The 17,683-nt window shown below is 37.6% G+C and overlaps 2 protein-coding genes across 5 annotated transcripts; one reads left to right on the forward strand and one right to left on the reverse strand.

The window, feature by feature from the left end:
* Positions 1 to 266: 266 nt before the first annotated feature.
* Positions 267 to 3,518, reverse strand: LOC140004061 (vesicle-associated protein 4-1-like). The gene is made up of 7 exons (XM_072051369.1): positions 3,055 to 3,518; positions 2,783 to 2,853; positions 2,328 to 2,409; positions 2,060 to 2,178; positions 1,071 to 1,148; positions 857 to 976; positions 267 to 731 (listed from the first exon to the last, which is right to left on the reverse strand). The coding sequence occupies exons 1-7, from the start codon at positions 3,320 to 3,322 to the stop codon at positions 672 to 674; spliced, it is 798 nt and encodes a 265-aa protein (XP_071907470.1). The 5' UTR covers positions 3,323 to 3,518; the 3' UTR covers positions 267 to 671.
* A 9,127-nt stretch (positions 3,519 to 12,645) lies between these two features.
* On the forward strand, positions 12,646 to 16,888 carry LOC140007857 (uncharacterized). Of its 4 annotated transcripts, none has more exons than XR_011815315.1 (5): positions 12,646 to 12,803; positions 13,154 to 14,492; positions 15,141 to 15,448; positions 16,158 to 16,316; positions 16,537 to 16,764. XR_011815315.1 is itself a non-coding variant. In XM_072051373.1 (5 exons), the coding sequence occupies exons 1-5, from the start codon at positions 12,790 to 12,792 to the stop codon at positions 16,654 to 16,656; spliced, it is 1,899 nt and encodes a 632-aa protein (XP_071907474.1). In that variant the 5' UTR covers positions 12,646 to 12,789; the 3' UTR covers positions 16,657 to 16,888. The 4 variants fall into 4 exon arrangements, 2 of the variants coding, with proteins under 2 accessions (XP_071907474.1, XP_071907475.1); XR_011815316.1 differs by having other exon boundaries at positions 16,161 to 16,316; XM_072051373.1 differs by having other exon boundaries at positions 15,141 to 15,410; positions 16,161 to 16,316; positions 16,537 to 16,888.
* The last annotated feature ends 795 nt before the right edge of the window (positions 16,889 to 17,683 follow it).

The raw sequence follows: 17,683 nt of genomic DNA on the forward strand, positions 1-17,683 counted from the left end.
ACGCTGATCATCATTACAAGATCAAACGGCCTCAAGAATTCTATCAATCACCTAAAAAGATATTTCTCCATATCCTTTGGCTCATGCCACCAAAATCAGCCATGCCTCACAAGATACTTATTAGCTGTTCATCCAATAGACAATATAACAACTATGGCCTCTCCGCCTGTAAGTCATCCCTTGCCGCAAGACGTGAGGGAGTAGTACTTTTTTGGCATTCCCCTCCCAACAAAACAGAATTAAGCAAGCTGACAGGTAAAACACAGTAACAGATGAAGCACTATTGGTTTCAATTAACAAATTTACCGTTGTTGTCACAAAAAAAGACAGAGGAGGAAGATGGACAGAAAAAGCAGCTCAGCCACAGGCATCATGTACAAAACAATCTCGAACACCTGAAAAACTTGCTACTTCAAGCTTTCTATCTTGATCAGAGTTGAATTTCAGGAAACTAAAATGCAATATTTACAAATTCGATTATGCCAATGTTTCTGCTATCTCGGTAAGACACCTTTATCTCACAAAAATTGATTTCTAACCATGTTATTCTTCTCTATATGGAGCACTGGACATGTTCCTACCCCTTCCCCAAAATACAGACGATACGATGCATTTCAGGTTTAAAGCTCCGTTCAGGCAAAACAAGCACTTCCATGAAAACCGTCTAGATTCTACACAGAATCTACAGCCTCGACCTGCTGCCGAGCAAGATATTTCTCCCTTCGCTCTTTCTACAGTACAAATGAAAATGAAAAGTAACCATCAGGGAAAAAAAAATCAACATCTGAAGATCAGTTTCCTTTAAATAAGGTCTCATATATCAAGAGCCATCCAAAATGTATTTCTAGATACTCACCCATTCATCTATGACAAGACCTTCCCCAACTACACGGGGACCTGTATCAGCTGGAGGTTTCTTACGTGCCTCTATTGCAGCTTCAGCCTCGGCCAACTGACGCTTGAGTTTCTCCAATGCCTGAAAAAACAATTAAATTATAGGAAGTTAAAGATGACTAGGAAAGCAAGGACAAAAATGCATAAAAAGAATGTATAAAGTAGGTTACTCTTACAGAAGTAGAGCGCTCCGGATCCAAAAACACAACACGCAGAATACGTTCCACCGTCACTTGATCCTTTTGTTCATCAAACTGCAAGAGTAGAAGTTGTCAAGAGTAGAAAAACTCTATGGCCTGACGATCCATAAGAGAAACTGCAAAATATACAGATGGCAATTCAGGGCATGCACATCATAACAAAACAAATGCAGCTGCCAAAATATTCTTCACATGACTTGGGAATATCAACCTTCTGTTTTCTCATTAACCACATCTTTGCAATGCACGATACCATCGTCAGCCATAGAAAGCATTCTATTACATATGCTGGCCAGAGGGAGGTAGCAAAATGAAATCAGCCCTTCAAAATGCAGTATTCCACCACAAAAAAATTATTATTACACGACTCTTTTGATATTGTGACTAAAAGTACAGTGCATCCGACATAGAACTGAGACCTCAGAACATATCTTCCGTGACATGGAACTGATTCATTTGCTATCTTAAAAAGTATATGAGTTCACGACCCATTGGATGCGAATTTCATGAAAACTTAAGCGTTGATATCACAGACGAAATCCAAAATGATGGGAAAAAAGTGACTACAAATAAAAGATATCAAATCCTGAAATAACTGCAATAGGCAGCTTGAAGCAATTAGGAAGACCATACACAATTCGACGTTTTTTTAAAAAAAAAAAAAAAAAAAAAAAAAAAAGCACACGAATCTCCCTGTGTAAAAGTTCCCCATGCACATTTGCACGTTTAAGCAGTTTTGGAAGCAACTCATTCTAATGGACCCACAAACAACACCATTAAGTAGCACGGCAAAGATCAAAGGAAAACACAAATAAACGACAAATCTAATAATACGTGTAGTGCTATGTGAGGCTAATCACCAAAAACAGTCCAACAGAGTGATAAGGGTCGGCATTCATGCAAATCAGAATGTATGCGATATGCCATCCCTCAGATTGCAGTTGCTCTAGTTCTCAAAAACTTACCAACTCAGGCACATAATCTGTTCCTTGTTTCACTTTAAGACTCATGATCTTGAACTTGACCCTGCTCTTCTGCTCTGTTGGTTTCTCATTATTCTCTGGATGCTCCACAAACTTGAAAACTGAAAACAAAATCAAGTTGACGTATAAGTCAATGTAGATAATCCTTATTATTCAGTAAGAAAACAGATGCCTTCATCTCTTTGGATACGAATACTGATACAGAAAACAGTGTAAATATGTGCAGATAAGGTAAAAGCTAGCTAATTACCAGTTGCAATAATGCTTTCTCCAGGTGCAAGGATACCACCAGGAGGTCGCATGTAACAGCTCTTTGGTGCAGTAGTTTGAAACTGCAAATGTAAGAGAAAGCAATCATGAATCTCACCATTCTCCTTAAATGGTTCGTAGAGAAAATAAAGGATCATAAAATGTTACCCAAACGACAAAAACATGACAGAGATCCTTTCTAAATAGTTGTATAAAGTTTCAAATGGTGATTTCAGGGGAATGGGGGTAATGAAGAGCCGCATTAACAGCATTTTACACATCGACAGACTCTAAATAATTGTGGAATAGGAATAATAATTTTAAGAAATGATAGCAGTAATAGACATAATTCACAACTCAAGTCGCTTCATGTATACCAGAAATAGAAAAAGGGATAAGCACTTAACAAAGTACGATTAAAATCCAACAAAACCAAAGGATAACAAAAATACATACCTTAAACGCTACATGCGACTTGCTGGAGTTCTTAATCCTAACAGCACTTCTCACCTGCTTCCCCGGTTCATCTTCAATATTCACAAAGAGCAGAAATAAACATTCAAATTCAAACGCTTTCCAAATCAGAAAACCTAACAAATGATCAACTTAATGCACTAAAAAGTTAATAACAATAAATTTTTTAATCTGAGTTAGTTTCCTTTCTTCAGAATTAGAATTTAAATATAATCAACGAGCTAAGAAGCCAAAAGCCGGATAAGACTGCGCACAAGGAAAGTAGAGATTGTTAGCTGGATCAAGGCGGAGGCGACGCCGAGCCGGTAACAAGGATCTAGCCACAGAAGAAACGCTATTAGCAGAGGACCCGGAGCTTAAGCCGACGCCACCGTTTTGCTGGCTGTGCTGACTGTTGGTTTGAAGATTCTGAGTTGATGACGAGGATGAAGACGCCGTTCCCGATTGCCAGAAAGGACACAGCCTCCACAACTTGCCGTCGTAGTGGCCTGACCGATGACTGCTGTGGTCAGCGATCGCCATGCCAGAGCTCGCCGGAATCTTACGTAATAATTCTCAGGCGGGTGGAGGTGGTCGACGGATTAAATTTTAGATTTTAGCTTTCTACGAGTTTTTAACTTTTTAGTCAACACCCCTGGGTTGACTTAAATATTGGAGGAAAAAGGTCAGAGAAGTTGTTGAAATTTGTTTGGGTTAATTGGGTATTTATATTTTATGAAGTGAGAGAATGGCTTCTTTCGTGTTTTGTTGATGGGAGAAGAATGCCGGACTCGAGTTGAGGAACTTAATTGGATTTGACACTTGTTAGTTGACGTCCGACTCACACTACACACGCATGTGCACAATCATCGCTCACATTACCAGGCAAGTTGTGTTGGGCGGACCACGCAGAACTGCAGAATAAAAACCCCAAATTACTGCAGGAGTCCCCAGATTTTGTATGATACCCCAATTTGGTTCCTTTTTTTTTTTTACAATTTAGGAGTTTAATGGGGCAAGGACAAAATGAGCTCGATTAAACTAATTAATACAAAGTTGGGCTCAATTTCCTACTTGACTTCATCATTTAAAGATAAATTATAATTCAGAGATCATGATCTCAATCACCGTTCAGCTAATCTAATCTCAAACTTGCCTATACGCAAAGTAATACTATATGCTGTCTTGTATATTGGTTGGTTTAATACTTAAAAATACATAATTTTATTCAGAGTTAAAATTGATTTTTCCCACAAAAAAAAAAAATGAATGAATGGGACTCAATTATTCAGTTTTCCTATCTCACTAAGCCAGCTCACGTGAATCATCGCTACATCTTCAACGATTCGAGGCATTGCAGCCAGACTAATGAAGTATGTGCGTGAGTTTTGATGCTACATTTATTATTATTATTATTATTATTTGAAGCTAAAGTAAATACCCAACTCGTAATGAATATTTTAGTTCCCAGTCTTTTTGAAGCCAAAGGGATAACCGGTTTTTTTTTTTTTTAAGACTGCTAATATTTAAGTCGCAATAAAATGGAAGGACTAGATGATATTTTTACTTAAGATGTTAATCTTTACAGGGTACTGTTGTGGAAACTTTAGTGATCATTGCACTAATTATTCCTTAAAAAGAAAAAATAATGATTTGCAGAGCTTTTAGCCAGTTGTTTAGGAAGCCAAAAAAAGCGAGGTTGAAATGGGCCTAAGCTTTCCCTTACAATGGTTTCAAGTTTAATTAATTTCCATTTTCTGTGTAGTACTACTAACTTTTAGGCGTGCAAATGAGTTGAGCTTAATCGAGTTGATCATGAACTTGTTCGATCAAAATTCAAGCTAGACCAAGTTTGAACAACTCGCACTATTTGATGAGTCGAGTTCAAATTTAATATATAAAGTTCAAAAATTCGTTGAGTTTAATCGAGCTTCATATATATGTATATATTCTTAATTTTTTTTATTTATTAGTATGAAATGTCTATTTTATCCCTTATTTAAATTTATATAAAATATAAATTTATGTTTCTTAATTCCAATTAGGCTCAATTAAGTTCGATTGGGCTGGATAAGTATGGGTTCAAGTTCAACCTTGAATAATGCAAAATAAAATCGAGTTCGAGCTCGAGTTTAACTTTTAAGAGCTTGATGAACTTGAGTTTGAGCTTGAGTTTGAATCCAAATTTTTTAACTCGAGTCGAACTCGACTCAACTCGATTACGCCCTATCTTTTTATAGTAATACAGATTTCATAACTTGTTATAGTAATACAGATTTCATCATTTCAAGCTTAAACAGAAAGTTCAAAAGCTCGTCGATACATGTTGGGTCAAATGGTTAGACTGTATTGATAGAAAATTTGTAAGAACCATTATAAGCGATTTATAATTTGAGAATATGCTTTGATTTGTGGCGGTGACCAGAGTCGAATCTACATAAACTTTTTCCTATTGAGAAAAAATTGACATCTAAATGTAGCTCAAGTGCTATTGGAGAAGTTTTTTTTTAAAAAAAAAAGGAGAAGTTTTTTTTAAAAAAAAAAAAGAAAAGAAAGAAAGGTGGCTAAAGTAAGCTAATTTCATCACTACTACTGCTTTTTTAATTTCCTTTTCTTGTTGCATGACTTCCTTAATAAATTTCTTCAAGAGAGATCCCTTGCCCTACCCATTTTATGGTTCCTCAAGGGCACCGGCGTGATTTCAACAGTATTTGCCACTAAATATTTATTACCTAATAAAAAACTGATCTGTAGTTAGGTTCCTGTTTTTGGGTGTAATTCTATATAATTGACTGATCCGTTGTAATTTGTATATAGTTTTTAGTAATAATACATTGGAATATATAATTATATATAATATCAAAATATAAATATTATATATATCTATATATCATTATATATAGGTAATTAAAGGGTTAGATCTATATCGAATTTGAGTCTAATGAGAACCAAGTTTAGTTCATATTTAATTCGGATATATTTTTTAAATCCAAACTTAGATCGGTTTACTGAAAGATCGGACTCATCAAACTTTTTTTTAGGTTGAACGAATCGAGTTTGGCTGATCCAACTCCATTAACAGTCCTAATGGTCAGATTCTTGTTTTTGGATGTAATTCTACGCATTGACTTCTCTATGATCATTGTAGGAAGCAAGGAAAACCAAAATCTACTACTAATATAGCGGCCTTTATCAGCCACTGAATTCATACACACACACGCACACAAAAAAAAAGAAGGAAGGAAGGAAGGAAGCAACTTTATCAAACTCAATCGTGCAACTTAGCACTGTCTCATTTTTGGGGCTCTCTCTTTACCTTGCTACTACTTTTTCTGCCCCTTTTTGGTAATGAAGGGTAGGAAGCACAGCAGCAACGATTACTGGTAGAAAGAATGCAAAAAGTCGTTGATTTAAATGGGCCAAATTGCAAAGGCAGCTGATCAACGATCAATCAGTCAAGTGCCTACGAAATTGTTCACATGCAACGACTCGTACCCTTTTCAATTAAAAGAAGTCACTGCAGAAATCAGTGGATTTGGTAATGGGGGTAAATAGTGGTAATTAAGATGTGTTGGGCAATAATTGTGGGATAATGCGAAGTAGTTGAGGTGGCTTAGTTGGGAAACGGAAAAGGAAAGGAATTAGGTGTCGCTTGTCTGTTGCATTTACGGTTGTCGGCTGGGTTTGTTGGCGTAGGTTTAGTTGGACGGTGGGAATTGATTACTAGACAATTCAATGGCATTCTGAGGTGAACCTGGAATTTGTCCTCCCTTGATCGATCACGCAATTTCATTTTCAATCAGCCGTAATTGTTATCATCAGTATAATGCCACGTGCAGGCTGGCCCAGTTTTATTTCTTCCGCGTCAAATTTGTGAATTTTTTTTGAAAAAAGCCACATCACGGTCTTTTAATAGTTTTACCACATTTTTGCACCCTTTATTGACTATTGCATGACCAAAGTAAGGAATAATAATGATGATGATGGTGATGATAATAAAAGCATTATTGTATTTTTCTGGCTGAGCCTTGTAAATTGTAATCATACTACAACTTTATAAGGCTACGGGTACCATTCTCAGAAAGTTACGTGGGCCTTGTGCGGTCATAGAGTCAAGAAACTGGGAGAAGACTTTGAATATAGAAGAATTAACCCAGAGATACACAGCCTGTTTTGTAACCGCTGAAATTTGTCAAAGAACAAACTAGTAAATATTGAGGCCCATAGCACACATGCTATATTGGGCAGCAGCTTTTGACTACACGCGACTTGTTTAGGCTGCAGTAAAGTAGAAGAGGTCCGCGACTGTGACGAGCAAAGGATAATTACTCATGGCGTCGTATGTAGACGTGTGTGTTCAATATTCGATTATCATGTCGCATAATTAACAGAAGACTATGGGAGTTTTATTTCTTTTATATATATATATATAATAATAATTATAATAGAAAAATAGAACCTTTTTTTTTGCAGAGACTGTAACTGTTGTATAACCTAATCTAACTGTTGTATGACCTAATCTATCTTACACTAAGAGAAGGGAACAGATTTAAGGAGGTCCAAGGATAACTCGAAGGAAACTGAATCATTATCGGATCAGACGGATACATTACGCACTCACCTGAATTTGACTGAATTTTTCAATTAAACCCACTTTAATGTGGTAATTGGTGAGGTGCTCCCACCAAACTTTAATACTTTGGTGGTGGCCAAAATGCTGGTGGTTAATAGAAAAGTAGTACTTGCATTGAATTACTTCAACCTTGCAATATCTCTTCCCTGCATAAAGCAGAATGAATACAATACGGATTAACATGATCTCACTCCAAGATCTCAAAAAAAAATGTATATCTTTAGCAAATTTAACATTATTAGCATCTCTTTTTCACCCAATTGCAATTCGCAATCATGTGCTTCTTGGAGAAGAAACTTGGCATACACATTCGTCTTATGTTAAAAAACTTGAATTTGATAAAATGATCCATCTCAATTGAGATGTTTATGGAGAAGGCTCTTCTTTCTTATTCACTACTCAGACAAAGCAGTAGTAGATAGCTGCCTTTCACTAGATTTCATTTTAGAAAGCAGTCGTTATTTGCGCGCGCGCACACGCACACACACATTTGTTTTGATGGACATTATTAGCATTTGTATAGATTACATTGGGAAAATTTTGATGTATGGGCAGGGCAGCCTCCAGCTAGATGATACTGTTTTAAATCTTACCAGTCCTTATCAATAAAATTCCCACGTTTACTTGAAAAAAAAAAAGAAGAAAAAAAACAGCAACAAAAACAAAGATGAATCATGTATGGAAGGCCGGTTAACCTGTTCTTTTGTTGAGAAAAATTGTAGGCAAAAACTCCAAAATTTTTGTTTCCAGTGAGACTTTCATTGGTTAAAAATTGCTTTGTCAAATGTCATAGTATATACTAGTTATTTCCCTTCTGTTAGTGGCTTTTTCCATTCCGGGCCGCTGTTATTAATAAGACACCGATTCTTCTCTCCTGCTAAATAATTTGTGGCTCCTTTAGGCTGATTCTTTTTTTTTTTTTTTTTGAGCTGATCCTTTAGGCTGATTCCGCTTTTGTGATTTTGATTTTTTTGAGTTACATGCCCCAGCCCAACAACATCTCCGGTATTTCACGTTTGAGTACTATTAATGCAAACGACTAAGCCCATCAAGCCATACTAAATATAAATATATATTCTAGTATACTCACATCAAAGTTTTTCCTTACAATGCCAAGGACTGAATTGCTATGAGACTACATACAACGCAATATGATATGATGTCTCACCCCCAAAAAAAATTTTCTTTGAACATGATGAGGGGGTAGGAGGAAGGGCCTAGTTGGGCCCCCAAAAGATCAAATGGAAGAGGCATGCAGCCTTTTCTCCCTCCCTCTGCCTCTTTCCATCATGGGGCAAACCAGCCCTAACAGCGTTCAATTTCATTTCGCCCGCGGCCGCAACACTCCTCCCGGAGCTGCTTTTGCCATTACCGGAGTACTCCATCAGGAAAGCATTCCTCTTCTGCTGCTCCATGCTCTTGAATGCTGCCTCAAGCTTGCAAACCCTTTTGTTACCACTCATCTTTCTCAGCCTTTTCTTTCCCTTTTCCTTTGTTTTTTTTTTCGTTTGGTCACACTAAAAAGTTAGAAAAAAAAAAGGTAATTGGATCAGTGATCGTGACTATATATTAAGACTTGAGCTAATTAGCTTCTGATGGAGCATTTCTGGTGGCCATGCCACATGTAGGCATATTTATAGAGACTAGAAAGAGACACCAGAAAGAAAGACGCGTCTGGAAAGTTGGTGGAAGCAAGTTTTAGAAAAGAAAACAAGGGGTGAGAGATCCTCGGTTTTCCTTCACTTTCAGCGGTTTTTACCAAATGTGGCAACCGGACCATAGTTTGTTAGTATAACTCTGCATGTGCTTAATTTTTTTTTTTTTTTTTGTCAACACATGGGTGTCCGGATCAAGATCCGAAAGCGGTCCGACTAATCCCATGCGCCTGGAGTACAGCGCCATCCCAAATCGCACCCAGGCGTTAAGTGAGGTTCGACCCCACGACCTGCAAGTGCCGAAAGCAGCCACAGACCGCGTGCTGGAGTACAGCGCCATCCCAAATCGCACCCAGGCGTTAAGTGAGGTTCGATCCCACGACCTGCAAGTGCCGAAAGCAGCCACAGACCGCGTGATCTAGCCCCCGGGAGCCTCTGCATGTGCTTAATTGTCTTTCCATTAAAGTGATGATACCGTAGAACTTTACAACATTGAAGTAGTAAACTATTCTCCAGCAACGGCGGATAGTTGCTGGTAGCAAGGAAAGCCAACAGGGATCGATCATTAGTTTAGTTACCCCACGAGTCTGACTTTATCCATGGAACATGTACTAATAACCCAATATTGTCATTTGATTTAAACACTTAAATATGAGATCCAAAATATTTCTGTTTGGATTAGCTGTTTTTTAGAGTGTTTTTGAAATATTTTATTGCGGCAATCTGTAAAATTTTTTTTTATTATAGATATGTTTTGGTGATGTTTTTTAAGGTATTTTTGAAATGTATTTAAAAGTATTTTTAAAGTTTAAAAAATTAAATCTACCACCCACAACCACCACCCTCTCTCTCCTTTCCCTACCTCTTCCCCTTCCGTCTCCCTCTCTTTTTTTCTCTTCCTCCTTCTTCATTCTTCCCTTCCCATTTCCCGTCACACCTCACCCTTCCCCTCCCCTCCCCCTCCTTGATGTGACGGGAAATGGGAGAGAAAGGGTGGGAAGGAGGAAAGAGAAGGTGGAGAAAGAGGGAGAGAAGGAAAGAGAGGGAGGAGAAGGAAGGAGAGGATGGCGGTGGTGGTGGGCGATGGTGGTGATAGATGGAAAAAAATAATAATTTAGATTTTATTTATTTTTATTATTTTGTATATTTGAAATTATTTTTGATATTTTATATGAATGTGATATTTTTGGAGGTGTTTTTATTTATATATTATTGTAGTAATATTGTAAATGAAAAACTTGTTTTTCAAAAAATGGAGAGAATACAAACAAAGCCTAATTAGTCGTTTTTAAGCTAGTTATTTGAGTTTGAAAATATATATGATAGGTAACCTCCGAATTTTTGCTGAAAGTGGGAGGTGCCTCTGCATGCTCGTTCCACCAAAAAAAAAACAACCTTCAACCAAAAAATCCTCCTGCATGCTCGTTTTTATTACTACGTAGTAGGAAAGCGAAATAAAGGAAAGAAAAAATTATTTTCCCATGTATGTTCGTTTTGATAAGAAAAAAAACTGATAAGTATTATTATAAGTTATAGAAAATATTATTGTGAATGCTAATAATTTTCCTCCAATATACTGCAAATTTTGTAAGACACAAAATGCACGAAAATTTTGCTAAACGTTCTTACTAATACTATACAAACACCTGTAAAGGGCAAAAATCACCTAATACTTCTCAATTTTCATACTTTAAGCGAGGGCAAGACTCCTGAAAATCGTTATGGGCCCTAACCCTGCAGAGGATTAGAGTCTCGCAGCCTGACTATTTCTTCTAGAGAATGGAGTTGTGGCCGTAAAACCAGAATCAAGGTCAGTACACTTGCTTCGGTGGTTTCATCCTCTGTCGTCAGTCAAACTCTCTTTCCTCCTCTTTCTTATGAAGCGGTTTTGCCTTCCAAAAATTGAAAATTTAAAAAGAACTTTTTTAGATAGTACTACTGCTGTCTAAAAAAGTTCTTTTTTGTTTTTCGTATATACTTGACACCATTTCAACCGTGCGATCCTCTGAACTCTCAGGTTTCTATTATACAAGACTCACAACTCAACTACGGCCCTAAGATATTATTATGAAAGCCTTCTTTTTTTTTTTTTTTCAATTAATTCTTTTCTTTGTCTTCTGGAGTTTGATATTTGAGCCTTCCACGAATTGAAAATTGATTGCATATAATGATAACTTTCTTTCTTTTAACTCTTTTTTGGAACCATCTTAAACGCTCTTGTACGTAATTTTTTCTCCCAATAGTAAAAAAAAAAAAAAAAAAAAAAAAATGAAACAAGAAGAGCAAAATGGACCAAAGCCTGCAAATGATATTCGTAGTCTCATTCTTCTCTTACAATAATATAACAAATTGTCAGGATATATCACATGTTTTCTGAAAAAAAGAAAAAAAGAAAAAAAGAAAAAGCTAAAATCTAATAGTACTAGGACCCCAACTACTCAAATGCATCACTTTCTTCGCAGAGTTTTCTCTTCTTGGCGTCTTCTCTGCTTCCCTAACCAAGAGAGATGGCAAAACTGAGGGGCTAGTCTGGGCCTGATGGTACCAAGAGGCATGGCGGCGCTGGAGCGACATCCAGGGGTAGTAGCTCCAGTGTCTGTACAAACCTTGATCTCTGAGAACCATACTCGCGGCTGCTCCTATGCTCCCACCAACAACCAAGGCCTTTGCAGTTGCATTCATTCTTCCAATATTTGTTCTAGTATAATTAATATCGCCGAATTAGTACAATTGACAAGGTGGTTTTTTTGTATTGCTGAAGAAGAAAATAGATGGATGAAAAGGTCTGTGATTAAGGCTGAGAAATGGACTATGCGTATATATATAGGTGGAGAAAAGAAAACATGGCACGTGAGACAAAAGTTAGGCATGCTACAAAACCAGAGGCGGTTTATCCTATTATATCGTTTTTTAATCTTAAAACCAGCTAACAGGTCACTTTCTGTGATTTGGACCCATAGTTTTTACATGCCATAGCTGTTGGAAGCTCTCCTCCATGGTATGGTATTGGTATGTGGACAACTGGCCTGGGATGCCGCGTCCAAAATATGTGATGTAATTTGATATTTCTTCGATATGGTATTGGAAGGTTTCTTTCTCCTTTTTTTTTTTTTTTTGCGTTAACTTTTCTTGATAAAGTTAAACTAAGATGATCCTAATATTCCATCTTGGCATGTAAGTTGATTTTCCCCCTTAATGAGGATAATAAAATCAAGAAATCTTTATCAAAATTCCTATATTTGTAAATACACGATTTTCCTAGTTGATTTTTAAGAGAAAAGAACAAGAAAATTACAGAAAAAGCAAAAAAAAAAAAAAAAAAAGAAATAGTGTGTAATTGGGCCAATTTGTAGGACGAGGCCCAAACTTGCTTTTCCATGGACAGATGAGGATCCATGATTACGGCCTAGAACATTTGTAGTCGAAGTTAAGGCCCAAAACTAGATTGACCTTTTAGCTGTTGGACCAACAACAATCCACGTTACCCATAATGGCCAAAGTTTTCACTATTACAATCCAGTCTAACGTCCACTCTTGCAGAGTCCTCCGCCATCATCCGGCCGGAAATCTAAAGCGCCACCATCTCAGCCATAGGTTTCCCCGGCGATACTCCACCGGAAATGGCCAATCATACACAGCTTGTCACTGCCCGATGAGAGTGAAGATGTCTCGGAGTTTTATGCGCCACCTGCTTATTCTAGACCCGATCGCACCTGATTCCTATGGCCATTTCAAGGTTACAGCTATTACTAATATTAGCTTTCAGTTTTTCCTTTTTTTCAATGATGAATTTTGTATTTCGTATTGCCATTCTTTGGCTCTTGATGTTTATAATACAATACTAGCAATTAAAGATCAACCTTTTTTTTAAAAAAAAAATTACTCGTGGGATAAGTGGACTATGTTGAAATTAGATGTGTTTATGAAATTTGTTACAATAACAAATTTGAATGAATAGCTACGGACCTAATACAGGAGAATATTTTGTGTTTCCTATTACTTTTATCTGATTCAATGGTAACCGAAAGAGGGGGAAAATTTGCAAATTTATGGTTATAAGTTTACTGATATATTTCTCTAATGTAGATTCTTGACGACTGGAACCATTAGGAGATTTGCTGATTGCATTCACTCAAGTCCAAAAACCGCTAGGTTAGAGGCAGCTCATAGGTTGGTGGGATGTCCAGTTGGACTCCCTTACATCCTGCGCCAATTGCAGTCGCATTCAAAGGTTTCTTATAGAGGATTTGCTTCATGCACAATACGTGAAGGCAAGCAGACATTGTGGAAAACTGGGAACCTTAAAAAAGTAGCGTTCTACTCAACAAGTAACCCAGTTCCTTATCATGCTCGTATTGCATGGAGGAGGCTTGCTCATATTTGTTCCTACAGCAGTTCAATTCTGCCCCCGTTAAGTAGGATTGCATGTGCTGTAAGCCTTGCTTTGACCCGATCAAAGCTGGTAGCTCCAGGCATTTTGGCTTTCATTGTTGGAGAGCTGGGATGGAAACGAGGTTTTAGGGCTGAGGCAGAAGGCTTCCCAACTGGGGATTTTTTCTACACACAAGCACAATTTGGACTCGTTCACCTGACTTCTTTCATTTTCTTGATTTTGGAGGGTTTAATGTTGTTTCTGAGAGCAATATATTTAGGGATATTGTTCTCCCCTTGCATTTTTATGGCTCCCTTTGCTGAATCCCTTGGTTCTGAGTATAGGAAGACATGGCTACAGACAGTTCGCATTACATTAGAAAAGGCAGGTCCAGCATTTATTAAATGGGGTCAGTGGGCAGCAACAAGGCCAGATCTATTTGCAAGTGATCTGTGTAATGAGCTTGCGGAATTGCACACCAAAGCACCAGCACATAGTTATGCACATACAAGAAGAACGATTGAAAATGCTTTTGGTCGCAATATTGCTGATATTTTTGAAAATTTTGAAGAGGAGCCTGTAGCATCTGGTAGTATTGCTCAAGTTCATCGGGCTACCCTGAGATTCCGCTATCCTGGCAAACGAGGAAAGCCTGTTCTTGTTGCCGTAAAAGTTAGACATCCTGGTGTTAGTGAGGCTATTAGGAGAGACTTCGTATTGATCAATTTATTTGCTAAAGCTTCTCGATTCATTCCTACACTGAAATGGATGAGACTGGATGAAAGCATACAACAGTTTGCCGTCTTTATGATGTCCCAAGTTGATCTTGCAAGAGAGGCAGCTAATTTGAATCGTTTCATCTACAATTTCAGGCAATGGAAGGATGTTTCCTTCCCGAGACCACTATATCCTTTGGTGCATCCTGCTGTTCTGATTGAAACATATGAGCATGGCGAAAACATCCTGCACTATGTTGACAAGCTTGAAGGGCATGGGAGCATTAAAAGTTCCTTGGCTCACATTGGCACTAATGCGATGTTAAAAATGCTTTTGGTATGATTACTGCTTTCCACTTGAAGGTCCACTGTTCTTAGCACTGTTTTTATTAACTGTATTGATTTCCTTTCCTTCACTGATGCTAAGAAGTTGGGTAAGGCATTCTTGAGCAGAACTATCACCTTTCTTCGTATGAAAGATATGAAAAACAGAGCTATCAAAGAAATGATGACCAGATGTAAGCCATGCTCTGTTATGTACATGAATAACTGCCATTAAGAACCAGCTATTTGTTGCCTTTTTCACTAAGTTTAGATGATTCCACTGAGAGTATGGTTTTTAGCACAATAAAGAGCCAATAATATCTATACTCTTCTCAGAATTTTAGTAAAAGGACTAGCGATTGTCAGTCTCCATTTTAGAACCTTACTGCAGTCAATTTGCCTGGGCTAAGGGGGACTTAGCAAAGAAAATCTGTTATTCTATTAATTGAGTTCCTAGTTTCAAACTTTAAAGTCTGTATAAGCTGTTTTTATAGTTACATTTTCTTATGCTAAAATCAGGTTTTTTGTCTTCTTGTTTTGTTGATCCCCTTGCTTTGGGGGAAGAGGGGCGAGGTAAGGGTGCTTTACCCTTAGGAGAGCTGTTAATTCATTTCTAGTAAAATGATTGGAAACTTTTTGGTTTCTCTAAATTTGGTTGCAGGTAGACAATTTCATCCATGCAGATATGCATCCTGGAAACATTCTGGTTAGAGTGTCTGATGGTGAAGCTTTAAATAAAGGTTTGTTTAAGTCAAGGCCGCATGTTATTTTCCTGGATGTGGGCATGACGGCTGAATTATCACAGAAGGATCGAGTCACTCTATTGGAGTTTTTTAAAGCTGTCGCACTTCGAGATGGTCGCACTGCCGCAGAATGCACTCTTAGATTATCTAAACAGCAGCACTGCCCGAACCCGAAGGCATTTATCCAGGTGCTTCTTTGTTCTGATACAGCTTTCTTCATAATAAGGTAATCTTGGAATTTTTTGATGCTTGCAGAGGTTCATGCTAATTTCGTAGTTGCTTGTGTATATGGTCATCCACTACCGTAAATAGACTATTATCCTGTCTATTTAACTGGCTTTTGTGAGTTCTTTTTCAGCTAATGCTAATCATGTAATTCAGCAACAAAGATGCTTTAATTGATGGTATCTTAAAAGTCTGCAACAATGAAAAGAGGTGCTAAAGTTGATAAACAATAAAGAGTTATAGAAGATGAGAGTAGAGTTGGAAGAAAATTCTTAAGGTAGTGTCTTAAAACTGAAGATTCGTTCTACTGAGATTGCTAGAAAGGCACTACCTACTATGGTATCAAGAAAAGGCTTATCCTTTCTACTGCTCACCAGGAATATCCTGGTAATAACTTTTATTTTACATGCTATATACACATTGCTTTTGTAGTGTTTTTTCAAAAGATCTCTTGCACCTGACTTGGGTTTATCAGCAGCACACCACAACTGTTGCATAATAGACGTTATACCTGGCTGGGACCGAGCTGAACTAAGTCCTGAGTAGTACTCTTGACCATTTAAGTTGAATTCTCCTGTCATTTCTGGCCAAAATATTTCTTGTGCTTTAAGTGCGTGCTGATTTTCTTGCTGTTGCGATTAGTCAAAAATCAGTAACTAAAATTTCATTTAATTGATGGTCTCCTTTAAGAATAACCTTTTCATTCTTAGTAGGAAGTGGAGAATACATTTAACTTCTGGGCCACAGATGAAGGAAGTTCATTCCACCCTGCTGATTGTATGCAACAAATGCTTGAGCAAGTTAGACGTCACCAAGTAAACATTGATGGAAACGCTTGCACAGTGATGGTAACAATGTTGGTGTTGGAGGTACATTTTGGCCTCTCTTTTGCTAAATCGCTGTTTGATGTCTAATTTGGTGATAAATGTTTTTGAAAATTTGAACTATATGGTTTTGAAACTTGGCATATGCAATTCTGAAAGCTATATTCTAGCAACACAATTGCCCTTTATTCCACTTTTTGTGGGTTATATTACTCCTTTGCTGATCATATATTCATGTTATGGTTGTTGCCATTTTCTTCCTCAGGGATGGCAGCGGAAACTTGACCCTGATTATGATGTGCTCCGGACATTGCAAACATTGCTCTTCAAAGTTGACTGGGAGGAATCCCTCTTCTACACCATTGAAGGACTAATGGCCCCGTGAAGGTTGTGCGTTTCTCTTAGCCTAGAAAGAAATCTGACGAAGTAGTTGCCTCGAAAAGAATTAGATGGACGATTCTCTTGCTCTGAAGAAATAAAGATATTATACGAATCTCAAAACAGAAAAATACAAACAAAATCTGTGACCAGAGTTGCCCAACAGTTTTCTGTTTGGGATTCCTTAGGTTGTCGACTAATTGTAAAATGGAGAAAATCTACAAGTCTTCTGGCCAAAATTGAGTACTGCTCGTTGTATCTTTGAAAGATGTAAGCAGAATGGTGTAAAGAGTCACTGGGCCGAGAACAGGAAAATGAAAAGGAAGTAACGGAAGATGAATATGGTAAAATGTTTACGGGAGCTTTTCGTATGGATTGGTTACTTTACAGGTTAATCTGTTCGTATGGTATAGCTTCAAAAAATATGGATAAAGCCTCTAAGGTGATCAGACTTACCTCGAAATGAAGTTCTTTGGCATAGCTGGGACAAATTCTACTGAATGCAGTACCACTACTATAAGTTCTATATTAAGCTTGGTGTTCTCTCTCTCTCTCTCTCTTGATCCTCTACCATCAGAGCTCCTCGAGCATTTCATTTTCAGCGTACTTGTTTCTGACGAGATGCCACCAAGCTCCAAGAGCAAAAAAACAAGGTGGAAAATCTAAGGACTTGGAATAATATGAAAGAAACATACAGAACCTGTGGGAGTCATTTCCGTGCACATCTAGGAATCGGGTCAGAAGAGCTAAAAAAAACATGATTGGGTGCAGCGCAGATGAATCAATCGACAGCTAAAAATGCTAAGATCGAGATCCTTCATCAACGCTGCACTCAATGATATTTTTAATCTCTTCGATGATTTTTCCTTTCAGTTCGGAACCAATTGGTTCGTTAGTCCTGGGCCATTTGTTGGGACTAGTTTAGCAACTTTAATGAGGAATGGGATGATAAAGTACAAGGAACGTATCAGGGGATAACGGAGATTGTACTACCTTCTCATTTGTGTTGCTCCTAAATAGTAACTCGCGTCTTG

This window comes from Coffea arabica, chromosome 5c, assembly GCF_036785885.1.
Source record: "Coffea arabica cultivar ET-39 chromosome 5c, Coffea Arabica ET-39 HiFi, whole genome shotgun sequence".
NCBI lineage: Eukaryota > Viridiplantae > Streptophyta > Magnoliopsida > Gentianales > Rubiaceae > Coffea > Coffea arabica.